The 13,536-nt window shown below is 29.5% G+C and overlaps 1 protein-coding gene across 1 annotated transcript; it reads right to left on the bottom strand.

The window, feature by feature from the left end:
* Positions 1-656: 656 nt before the first annotated feature.
* LOC109797329 (DCD domain-containing protein NRP-A) lies at positions 657-2,989 on the bottom strand. Its single transcript, XM_020357338.3, has 5 exons — positions 2,139-2,989; positions 1,752-1,852; positions 1,510-1,593; positions 1,095-1,205; positions 657-996 (listed from the first exon to the last, which is right to left on the bottom strand). The coding sequence occupies exons 1-5, from the start codon at positions 2,845-2,847 to the stop codon at positions 925-927; spliced, it is 1,077 nt and encodes a 358-aa protein (XP_020212927.1). The 5' UTR covers positions 2,848-2,989; the 3' UTR covers positions 657-924.
* Between the last annotated feature and the right edge of the window lie 10,547 nt (positions 2,990-13,536).

The following is a 13,536-nucleotide window of genomic DNA, read 5'->3' as shown; positions in this document are numbered from 1 at the left end:
ATAAGATATGAATTTATTAAAATTTATAAGTATAAAATATATTTAATATAAATATTTTTTAATAAAAATCAAGTCATGCGGTTCAACTAGTGACCCACCGGTTCAACTTTTGACCCACTGACCCAGTACCTTAACCGGTTCGATGACCGGTCCGGTTTTTAAAACTATGATTGAAACATTAACAAATATGTGTAATTTTTATTTATTGATTGTGTCACATGTGTAAGGAGTTAAAACTATTTTTTTCAATTGAATAAAAAGACCACATTACATTATTTTTTAAAATTAAAAGACTTGACTAAACTTTTTAATAATAAACAAATCAAATAAAAAAAGTGAAAAATAATTTATTCATTTTTCTTATTTACATTTAAAAAAAAAATCATATTTGAGATATTAACACATTAAATCCGGACATCTTAAGAATTTGAATTTCTTTATCATATTAAATTATCTAAGATTAAATCAGAGATGTTTAAACTCCAACCATAAACAATTCTTTTGTCCATAATTTACCGTGTTTTAAGAACTGATCTAATCTCCTATGCCATACACGGGCACTATTTCACTAGTGTTTGTTCCCATCAATAACTACATAAAGCTACAACATGCAGGATTGCAGGCCCGTTGAATTTGTAATTTTGCACAGAAAACCATGAGCAAAGTTAGTTCAATCTTACTGTATTTTTTTTTTGTGTGATGTTCATATACAACCGTACCAAGAAAAAAAAAAGGCAATCAGGCATAGCAGCCTCTATACAAATAACATAAATAAATATATAACGGCTGAATATTCAATCGTTCCCCACTACATTCATTGTCTCAATTATCTTCAGATACTCTATATCACAAGTCCCAATTATTCATTATCTATTCCTTTTCCTTGTAACTTCTCTTCTTGTATTCTCAGTAATTTCTATCCTTTCATGCAGGTATGGCTTTGAAAATATCATCGAAACTGTTCTGGTTTGCAAAAATATCCAGGAGAGACAGTGCCTGAAATTAAAAAAAAAAAAACAGGAAAAAATTTAGTTGACCACATCTACAATTAAACAAAGATGAGTAATATATTAATTCCACAACTTGATGCTTACCTCAGACACACTCAACTCAAGACGGAACTTAGGACCATCGTAGTGGTGAAGAATTGGTCTGAAGGAATCCTCCTCCAGTGGTTCACAAACTTTCCTAGTAATAACTTGAACCTGTAAACATCATGTATGCAAAATTCTTCAGTTTTACCAAAACCAAGTAATTTAATTCGAGTTTAATTGTTATTTACGGTCAATACCAGTGATCCATCAGAAATATTTCTTAAAAAAACCATTTTAAGATAATTATTTTAAAAATTATCAAACATACGTACCAATAATATGTGATAAATTGAATGATAACATAAAACTTCTTATAGTATCAGTTTATTTTAATTAAATTTATATAATTAATATTACCATAAGTTGTGTATAGAAATAATACAATTAGTTAGATTGGAAATGGGATGATACATACCTGAGCAGGGAAACGAGATTCACCAGGGCACTTCTTGTCCTCCCAAGCCGTTGGATCAATATTGGATCCTCCAAAACTTGCAGCCTGAACAAACCCCACCAAACATTATTATTAGTACTCTTAATTTCAACATAGCTGCTACTAGTAAAAGTGATGGCCTAATCCATACTTGATTCCTAAAGAAGCGTTTTCATCAAATTAAAGTAAACTAAAATAACAAAATAAAAATACACATGACATACCTCAAAGATACCATGGAGTTGGTGAGTGGAGTAGTTGTACAGAAAAAGGGGCAACCCTGGAGTTATCGTTCTAACTGAATCTCGGTATCGCGGAGGCAGACCTACAAACCACAATAAATATTGACCAATTTAGAATTAGAAAGGAAGTTACAAAGCCAATTTGACAACACAATTCCTCAAAACAATCAATTTATTGTTATTGAAAAGTATAGAGAATCAAGATTAGATTTTAGTAATAACTAATCATAAATATGATCGTTCTGATTTTACATGAGATGCTCTGATCTTATATGAGATTGTGTCTTGTTTTGATATAAATTTTTATATTAAAAAAACTAATGATAAAATTTGATAGAGAAAAAAAGAAGAGAGAGATGTGGTACTTACCAAAGAGCTGTCTTTTGAGATTCTCTGCCATGGTATCATTGTTGCAAACAAAGATGTAGCCTCCAATGGTTTCATTCTTAGGTAGAGATTCAGCTGGTGGGAGTGTTTTAAATTTCTTGTCAGTCTTGGTTACATCATTATTTGTGTTATTGTCTCCATGCTTCTTGTTATTGTTGGTGTTGTTCTTCTTGGCAGTTTTGGGTGTCTGAAAGAGATCTTCACCCTTGAAAAAAGTCTTGTAGCCCTTGAGGTTGGTGTTGAGGTTGTTGTTGAGGTGGTGGTTGTTGTTGTTAAGGTTAAGATAGGGGGAGTGTGTGGTGTTGGAATAGATTCCCTTGTTGAAGCCTCCAAGAGTGTTGTTGTTAAGGTTAGGATGATAGGAGGAGGTGTTGGAATAGATTCCCTTGTTGAAGCCTCCAACTCCAAGAGTGGTGTTGGTGTTGGTGTTGGTGTTGATGTTGTGAGGCATAGAGAAAAGGGGTGCATTGGAATTGGTCATCTTCCAAGCATCATTGAAAAAATCATCACAAGGCTTTGATGAGTTGAAATCATGATGATTCACATCAAAGTTCCTCCTCTGATCAGGCCTCTTGGAGCTGTAGCTGTTGTTCCAAATGGAATAATCATCATTCAGAGACAGATTCGCCAAACCAGATTCAACCCTCAGTTGGTCACTGAATTTCCAAAAGTCGTTGTTATTGTTGTCCATGGCACCCCACAAAACAGATTCTCTCCACAAAACAATTATGTGCACCTAGCTAAGCTACCTCTAATTGAATAAGAAGAAGAAGAATAAAGCAACAAGTGAGAGTGGATCTGATGGTTGGCAAGGAGAGAAGACAAGTGTTAAATAAAGATTGATGAGGGGTGTGCAATTTCGTGGAAACTTAATCAAAGGCGCTGGGCCATTATTTCTTGCGCGTGTATTTGTCAAAGGGTGAAATGGAATTCCTCTTCCCCGTAACATCATGATTTTGATATCAGGAAAGTGGGTGGAAGCAAATTATTTTTAATTCTTAGAATAATTTTTTAAGTTCTTCAATAAGTAATTTTATTTTTTTAATAAAAATATTAACTATTTATTAGAGCAAAATATTAAACGTGTTTTTTTTAATCTTAAATTTATTTTGCTAGAATTATTCTAAATTAGATATTTTGACACTTTATGTTTCTTATATACTTTCACATGTGACACCCATTATTAAAACATCATTTTTACTCACAAAATTAAAAACTTCTACAATATTTATTCAAAACAGATCATATTAAACAAATAACAATATGGATTAGAAGGTTATAAAATTGCAAGTATAATAACTAAAAAATTTATCTCAAATAATAAAGACTGAAAAAAATTAAAAGAGATAAATATAAAAACTAAAAATATCTATTTTAAATTATATGGACTAAAAAATAAAGTAAATAAAATGATAAAATTTTTTAAAAAAATTAACTTATATATATTTTATAAATTAAAGAAATTATAGTATAGATCTAACTAATCTCTTGAGTTACTCATATTCAGCTTTAGAGGTAGGTTGACTTAATATAAATGTTTTTCAAATAATAAATATGAAGTATGAAAATCGTGATTTTTTTTAATTTTTTAAATGCTAAATTAAAAGGTTATTTACTTTTTATGTAATTTTCTTAATAATAGCATACAATGTTAATATTCAAAGATAATGTCTTTAGTTTATTTTCATCCCTCTTTTTTGTTTCCTTAGGTGGAGTAGTAGTTGGTGTGTATATATAAAATAAAAGTAGGGCTTGACGTGGCAAACCGCGTTTACAAAAGAAGATAAAGAGAGGCCGAAAGTGGACCTAGTAGCGGGGACACAGGTGTAATTTCCGCTGTTTGATTCTGTACCCTTTTCTAGAAGCTGCAGTTTGAGTTTCGACTTTCGAGCTGAGATGAGGTCCCATTTACTTTACCAGTTAGATTAGAACTTCTACGCATCCCAAAAAAATATAACAATTATATTATTTAATAAAATATTTAAAAATTATTATTGTTTATCAGATTAATTGTTTAATTTTTAAATATTAAGATTTTATAAAATTAATTAAATTTTAATATTATTTTTATTATTTAAAAATTTAAAAATAAAAAATTATTTAAAAAATATATACATCAAATCAAGTTATTATAAATATGAAAAATACGTTAAATTTATTGAATAATGATTTCAATAATTATTTTTATTTAATTTAAATTTAAATTTTATTCTATAATGGCAATATTTTTATCATTAAAATAATAATATAAAATAAAAAATGATAATTGTAATACAAATTGTTGTATAATTTGTATAATATTATATTTTTTCATATCAATTTTTCTTTATCTCGTTATTTATTATAAGTATTTTATTTTACGTATTTCACATATTAAATATTTATTATATATAACTAAATTTTATAATAATTATATATTTAAAATATAAATTATATTTAAAATATCTATTAATATTTTTTTAATATATAAATTATATTTTAAATTTACAATAAATTATATATATTGTGATACAAAATTATCTTTATTTCTTGATAATTTATTTAAATATTAAAACTTGATTCATGATATATATAAGTTAAATTAGATAAATAATTAAAATAATATTTTAAAATACTCTAGTCGAATAGAAATCCTTGTAGATGTGAATATTTATTAATAATATTGGGATAGACAAAAATAATTATATCATGTAAATTTTATAGTATTATTTTATTGTAGATCTATTGTTATCTTGTAAAATATTTTATCATGTAAAATTTTGAAAAATAAGTGATTACAAAATTGTGAATTGTAAATTTACAATGTCAAAATGTTATTAGAGATCATGTAATCACATGTTATAGAAATGATCTATTAAGCATAAAATCTCTTATTTGATTTCTATTATATGCAAATGTTTTTGGATAATTTAGGGATGTTAAAAAAATTTGTACTCACGAATATTTGTGAATAAAATTCACTATTAGTAATAAATGGATATTGTAAATGGTATCCACAGGTAATGGGTATGGATATTTTCTATACGTGTATATTAACAAAGCAGGTTCAGGTATCATAGTATCTATACTTGTAAGTATCTACTAATATTCAGTTATATAATTACATATTAAAATTTTAAAAATGTATAGGAATAAAGTATTTTAACAATTAAATTTAATTTTTAAATTGAAGAATATTGATTAATAAAATTATGTAAAATATTTGAATAATTTAAGTTTTGATTTTAAATTATTATTTTAAAAAATTATTACAATAAATATAAGTTATTATTAAAAAAAATTTAAAAATTATTTATTTTTTAAAATTAATATTCATGAATATCTATGAGTATTCACAAATATTAAAAAATATACAGGTACATCCACGATATAAAGACGGATAAAGAGAAGGATATTTATTCAATGGGACAGATAACAGAAGGCTACTACTTGTACTCGTCCCATCCCATTAACATCCATAGTCCAACAATAGTCACAATTATAACACCTTAATTTTCTTATTTAAAATATTTGTTTTATTATTAGTTATTATATATTGTTAAAATTAATTATGTTAGTATTAATAGTTATTTTATATGAATATATTTATATATTATAAGGTTTATGATTCGAATGTTTTTGTTATTATTATTATTATTATTTAATTAAGTGAAAATAAATTTGTAACTGTGTAAGGTGCTTTAACTAAAGAATTAAAGAGAGTTTAAGTTTCAAAAGAGTAGTTTTCTCTTAATCAGTTTTAAGCTTCTTTCATTTCATGTACGCGCATTCCTTTTTGTTTTAGAGCTCGGAGAACCAGAAGGAGAAGGAACTGCCCTAGAGTCACCGGTCCATCGTTTAATGCTTATCAAGGTAAGGGGGAGTGAGAAATCACACTCTGGGTGCGAAAATGTATGTTGGGTAGAAATATTGGCTCCCAATCTCATCTTTGTTGTATGTTTATGTATGAGGAATTTTCTCCAAATGCGTCTTTATCTTTGTTTCTCCTTGTATGTTCTGATTGATGTAATTAATAAATATGTGTTGGTAATTTTTGCGTTGGCTTGTAATTGTATATTTTGGTGTTCTTAAGAGTTCTTGTGGAAACCATAAGAGAATGCATTAGTGGTCATATGAGGAGAAGACTCGAGTATGTAATTATACATAAATTGTACTATTTAGAATGTTTATTACATGATTTGAAACACTTGTGCTTATCAAGGTATAACTGTCTTAATCTGTCACTTTCACATATGTTATTGTTGGCCCGAAAGACTAAAATAAGATTTTTTAAAATTGTAGGAACTAAAGAAAACAATTTTAAATTTGAGGGACTAAAAATAAATGGCTTAAATATTTTTTTAGTTCCTATAAAATTAGCAAGTTTTGATTTTAGTCCCTGTAAAATTTTCCTTTTATTTTTCATCCTTATAAAATTAAAACTATTATTTTTAGTCCCTATTTTTATGTGATCATTTTTTAACTACTTTCTATTTATTAAAAAATTAAGTAATTATCTTAAATGTTACTTACTACTATACTGGTATTATATCGATATTTAACACTTCTAAAAAAATTTATAGGTTTTTAAAATAAATATTATTTATCCACCTGAAAATGATCATTAGGGACTAAAAATAGTTAGTTTAAATTTTAGAAGGATGAATACCAAAGAAAAATATTTTACAGGGATCAAAATTAAAATTTACTCATTTTTTAAGAACCAAAAACAATGTTTATAAATTTTAGAAGGATGAAAAATAAATATTTTTTTAGAGGAAATAAAATCAAAATCATCAGCTTTATAGGGATTAAAAATATATTTAAACTAAAATAAATTTACTATAAATTTAAGGAATTAAAAATATATTTAACCCCATAAATTATATGAATTTTCATGTATATTAACTTTTTTTTTTTTACAATTTTTATTCCTTAAAAATATTGTTCCTAAATTTAAAATATATTTTTGTTATTTATTTTTAATTTCTAATTCTCACATTAACTCGATAATTATGGGTGTAAATATTATTTAATGAAACATATACTTGCAATTATCTCCAAGGATATTCTTGACCGACGAAATCAAGTAATACACCTCAACGTCAATTTACGTACTTTATTTGTCATATTAGTATTGATTCCTTGAGTATTAGTTAATTTTTTTTCAATTTGAATTTGTAGATATTCGACAATCTCAGTCCTTTCAATAATGAAGACTTCGATGACACATGCACACAATGTGAATCATATTTTTTAAGTTGTTGTGATAATTAATGATTTTTTTGTGGTTTGTTTTAGCTTTGTATGAAAATTCTTTTTTTAGTTATGTATAAACTTGCTTAGTTTAATTTTTATCCCTAATTAATTTATCTTGTATTTATTTAGCTTAAAAGGGTTATGACATTGATTCTACTTTATATAATGTGTAGTTTATCTCAATGTTTATATAATATTTAGTTAGTTCATCATATAATTTAGATTATTCAAGATTTTGGTCATAAATTTGTTGATGATATATTATACAAGATTGGTATTAGTCAATCCTATAATATATTAAAATGCTTGATATTTGTTTTCTATTTACATGGAAGAAAAAATAGAAAAAATGAATAGAATATAAAAAAAGACTTACTTTCTAGGTCAGGTATAACTAGCCTAGAAAGTGATATATTCTCTATCAGTTGATTGTTGTCACACTCTATATAGAATGTGCCTTATAAATATTGGTTATTGTCACATTTGACATAGAAAGTGATTGCTAGAGATGTAAAAATATTACATTTAGCACCCATATTATGACAAGTATTAAGTCTTGACACTTGATTTAAAAAGTTACTTTCTATGTGAAGTATTTGACCTATGTTGCCTAGATCTATGTTGTTTTAATTGACATAAAAAGTTGCATCCATAATAGTGATATTATATTTATAATAAAAATTATAAAAAATAATTTTATAAAAAAATACAAGATAAAGATAAATAACACTCAAATATCATTACATCTTCAACCAATATAAAAATCATTATCTATATATGTTATAAATTTTAAAATTAAAAATAATTGGTTGTGAGGCCCCTCCAATTGCCATTCTACATTTGTCATGTGATGCATTTTGATATGTCTTAATTATAAGAAAATATACACATTTGTACATGTGTTAAGTGCTAACTTTTTAATTTTTTTTATTTATACTTTTAGTCTATTATAAAATCTATCAATAAAACATTCACTCATTAGAATTTAGATCCTTTCCTGCCACTAATCCATGTAGCTCTCTCTACTCCCTTATTTTTGACCTTGGATCTATTTGAGGACTAAGATTAAAATTAGAAAAATCAAACCCTAAAAATATTTATTTATTCAAAAAATTAATTTTGGTAAGCATAGCACTTGTAATATCCCATCTTTTTTTAATAAATAAATAAATAGAAATAAATAAATTTTAGATGAATTAAGTTGTAATATAAAGAAATGTTTAAATAAAATAAGAGGGACTGTAAATAGAGAGTATTATGTTGGATTGTTAGCCCAAGCTGAAAGCATATTAAAAATAAAAATAAAGGGATTAAGTTTTCTTACGCATCTTTTGAAACCCTAAGAGCACATGTAGAAGAAAATCTGGAAGACACCACTAGAGAAAGTGTGAAATAGCAGTCAGAGCTACAAGGTGTGTGTAGAATTGTGAGATCATCACTCCAGGTATTGGGGGAGTGAGATGGTCACATTGTAACACCCCATTTTTTACAAATTATATGAAGGCCCAAATCCCAATAAGGGTGATTTAGTAGTCCAGAACGGGCCGTTCCAAACTACTAAAAAGGCCTATAAACCCTAGTTAGGAATGGACCGTTTCCAACTAGAACGGGACGTTCCAAATCACCAAAAAGACTTGTAACCCTAGTTGGGAACAGACCATTCTGGTTTAAGAACGGGCCGTTCCAAACATGGCCGTTATGGGTTAAAATACAACCCCAAAACGAACCATTTTGGTTCAAGAACGAACCGTCTTGGAAGTGAATTTTATACATGACGAATAAGTCCAGAATGGGCCATTCTAGATTCGAAATGGGTCATTTCGACCACTCCTGATGTCTACAAATAGCACACTCTGGTACTCCTAACAGGACATTTTTTCACTTTCGACTTCTTTTTCTTCTACACTCTTTGAAGACCAAGGGGAACCTAGAAGAGGAGACCAACCAGATCCTGCTTTAGTTTCAGCTACTACTTATCGAGGTACGGGGGAAAAAGGATTATTTGTATGCAAAGTTACATGAGAGAATTGGCTAGAGGAGGAACCCCATAGGATTATGGGTAATTTTATAATTATTTCTATTTGAGAAATTGATGATCCTATTAAATTTTATATACATTAAGGATTAGGAATATGCAAACAATTTGTAAAAATGATGATCTGGGAGAGAGAACGAAATTGTAGAAAAGTGTGTGAGTTAGGTTTTGGAAAAATTGGGAGTTTTACTATTTGAGTTAAGATTCTATTAAATTGGTGATTCAATCGAGTTTTATATTAATTTATAAATGTTATTGTTATATTATTTAGTAAAAATTGATGATCGAGATGTGAATTCATGGTGAATTGCTTGAGGGGTATGTGAACCACTATTTTGTGTGGACTTATCTATTTTATGTATGTGATGTGGAATTGAGTTATGGAATGTGGTGTGATGTCTTGGCATAAATGTATACATTATATCTACCGTTTTAGTATGGAATTGATAACATGATGTGGCGAATGGTATGTTATGACTTAATTGTTCAATTAATTATGATGTGAGTATGTTGACATAAAATGAGATGTTGTGTGGAATGTGAATGTGATATGATTGTGGTCCCTCACACTTATGTCAGGGGTGGCACGACCTTGGGCAAGAGATGCTATAGGGGTGGTGTGACCTTGACATAGTGTGGGATGTGTGAGGCAATTCACACTTATATCAAGGGTGGCACGACCTTAGGCAAAAGATGCTACAAGGGTGGCGTGACCTTGACATAGTGTTAATTGCAAGATTTGTGATGATTATGAATGAAATGTGATTGTGGTTCCTCACACTTATGTCAGGAGTGGCACGACCTTGGGCAAGAGATTCTACAAGGGTGGCGTGACCTTAGCATAGTGTGGGATGTGTGAGGCAATTCACACTTATGTCAAGGGTGGTACGACCTTGGGAAAGAGATGCTACAGGGGTGACGTGACCTTGACATAGTGTGGGATGTGTGAGGCAATTCACACTTACGTCAGGGGTGGCACGACCTTGGGCAAAAGATGCTTCAGGGGTGGTGTGACCTTGGCATAGTGTTAATTGCAAGATTTGTGATGATTATGAATGAAATGTGATTGTGGTTCCTCACACTTATGTCAGGGGTGGCACGACCTTGGGCAAGAGATGCTACAGGGGTGGCGTGACCTTGACATAGTATTAATTGCAAGATTTGTGATGGATTGGTGTGATTGTGAATTGTGATGTGAAAATGATGAATGATTGATAGAATTAGGATATATATAAATGCTTGTAAATATTTCATTAAGTAATGAGTTATGATGAGATTATGTTGTGACTTTTCCTTGTGTGCTTTACATATAGATGTTTTCTTTTCTCACCATACAATTTGTGGATGTTTTAGGTGAGGAAGATCTGACTATCAGTGGCATCCAGAATGCTAACAGTTGAGTTGTGTGTGTGCTCTGATATTGTGAAATTAGGGTAGAGTATTTCTAGGACACAGATTTTTATATGTATTTGGAGTTGTACTTATTATTTTGAAAATAATTTGTAAACTTTTAGGTTTTATTTTCAATTATTTTGGATATTGAACAAAAAAATATGAAGATTTTATTTGAACCCTTTTTACCAACGTTGAAAAATTTATTCGTTAGTTTTATTTACATTATTACAATATATGTGTTGGAGGTAGTAAGGGTGTCACACACACTCATGGGTATATATGAGGGACAAGGGTAGATAGACAATCCACAAGTCTCTTGGGTTATTGTGTTAAATTTTGTAAATGCATCTAAGGACAATTGTGTTTTCAATTCAAGTTAACATGATATAGTAATGGATTGATGTATTTTATGGGATGGGGTAACCATATGTAGGCATTTGGGGTTTTTGATTTGGTGAGGAAAACATAGACTGCACAAATTTTGATTTTGTGAAGTGTAGAACATGAGATAGCACCAGACATTGCTTTTTAACGAATGGCGCAATGAACCCAAATTCCTACACTAGACATGGAGGGAGCCATGTTGGGCACATGGATGTTGGAAAGACCTTTGACCTCTTAGTGTTGTGTGAAAGGTGTCTTGCCCAATAGTGTTTGACGTTAATTTTTGGAGATAGTGGACTTTGGGCATGGCCCTAATCACTTTGGGAGAGTTGGTTCTAGATGGGTCCTTGACTCCTCAACACTGAGTAAGAGAGTATCCATGCCCAATGCAAATTAGGTATAGAAGTCAAAAACCTTTTCACACTGGGCGTGGGTGATACCACTTTGGATGTGAATCTAGTAAAGAGATCCTTGATCTTTCTACATCAAACACGAGTTTGACCTTGTCAGGCGCCATGCCTATTTCTTAATTTATTGGGTTACATAATTAATTAATAAACAAAGGAGTCGTAAGGGGTATAAGGACTAGAATTAAGAGAATAAAGGTAACAAGTTAGTAATGTGTAAGAGGTTAAGTAAATAATATGTGATGATGTGGTGTGGTTGGTAGAGTCCATGCATACATGTTTTGTTGTTAGGATAGTGTGAGTATATGTAAGTAGGTCTTGAAGGTCATTTACTAAGGCCTTGGGGGATTTTACGATGGGGAAACTCTTGTAGGTAGGAAAAGGTAGTCATGATCAACTGTAACATTTTGACAACATCCTGATAGACGTCCCCTGGTTGAGAGTGGTTCGGGGGGATCATCAGAGGGAGTTGGTCACATTCCATGGCTCATAGGCTATTATGAGTTGAGAATAACAAGGAGATTTGATAACACATGCATGTAGAATCATGCATTTGTACTAGTCCATGTATTTTAAACTATAATTGTTTAGGTTGTTTGAATGATGTTCCAAGTGATTTGATATAATTGATGTATGATGATGGATAATTGTGAATACTTGTGTGTAGTCTAAATATGATGTATGTATGTTGGTGATGCTTAGAATTTATATATATTGTACATAGATGAAACGTAAACTCACTCCCTGTGTTTTATTGTATTTGTAGGAATAAATCAGCTATAAGAAAATGAGTTAGATGGAGGCAAAGCTTGGAGCATCATTAGTATTGGGATTTTCTTTGACTAGTGTGACATCAAGGCTAAATGTTTGTCTTTATTTTAGTATGGTTAAAGTTATTTAGATATGATGCTTTATGTGTTTTGTTGAAAGTTTGTGTAAATAGGCAATTTGTGCCTTGTTTTGACTTAAAACAATGTTTGGTTATGTTTCTTTGTTTTATTTAAAGAGTTTTATTTAAAGGATTATATACCTTTTCTACTATAAAGTGATGTTTAAACATATTATACACACACACACACAAACATATACCATTTAATTTTAATTGCATTTTATTTAAAATTTGTATTTATTGTATTTGAGGTAGAAAGATGTCACATTTAGTGGTATTAGAGTAGGTCAATTCATTCAACTAGTGTGTTGTACTTGTTATATTTGTTGTGTACTCTAAATTATTTGATGTTGATTAATTGAATTGTATACCTTTTTGTGGATCAGAAACATTATGGTCAGGGGAATGATTGCACTAATTAGGACTAATTGACTATCTAGATTCCAACATAATGATCAACCTACCTTTAGGGGTGGATATGATCTAGATGGAGCCATCGAGTGGCTATTTTAGGTAGGGAAGATATTCTAGGTAATGGAGTGTCCTACACATGTACTCATTCTTTACCTTTGTAACTACAACGTCAACTCTTGTGATGATCTTCCAAAGATGATATTGGTTGGACTTGATGAATATCTCAATCCTGTCCTTTCAATATAGGTAGTCTTCTCCATTAAAGATTGTGACCTTATAAAAAAAACTCTTTCAGGCATATACTGACCTTCATTGCTTCCATCTTAACATGATTAGTTGCTCAACCAACCAAAGACTAAGCTTTGATATCAAATTCTAGTGTAAAGAAAGACACTAGATGGGGGGTTGAATAATGTCAATAAAAAACTCAACACTTTTTGAAACAACGAAGTAGCATCAAAACCTTACAAGAGTAGATGAGGAGTTAAGAAAGAAGATCACATAGTGTTTTTATACTGGTTCATATTAACTACGTAGACAACGCCTAGTTCTTAATCAATCTGATCAAGTTCAACTATCTTTTGCAAATATACAAGTATTATTTCACAAGTCACTTTT

This window comes from Cajanus cajan, chromosome 6 (assembly GCF_000230855.2).
Source record: "Cajanus cajan strain Asha chromosome 6, NIPB_CcT2T_4, whole genome shotgun sequence".
Lineage (NCBI taxonomy): Eukaryota > Viridiplantae > Streptophyta > Magnoliopsida > Fabales > Fabaceae > Cajanus > Cajanus cajan.
This window is presented reverse-complemented; position numbering and strand designations above follow the sequence as displayed.

What these genes read in the sequence shown, in the direction of transcription:
- LOC109797329 (XM_020357338.3), bottom strand. Translation starts at nt 2,847, where the DNA reads ATGGACAACAATAACAACGACTTTTGGAAATTCAGTGACCAACTGAGG. An exon ending in TCTCAAAAGACAGCTCTTTG is followed by an intron (nt 1,853 to 2,138) that starts GTAAGTACCACA and finishes TGTGGTTTGTAG; the next exon opens with GTCTGCCTCCGCGATACCGA. An exon ending in AACTCCATGGTATCTTTGAG is followed by an intron (nt 1,594 to 1,751) that starts GTATGTCATGTG and finishes GGGTTTGTTCAG; the next exon opens with GCTGCAAGTTTTGGAGGATC.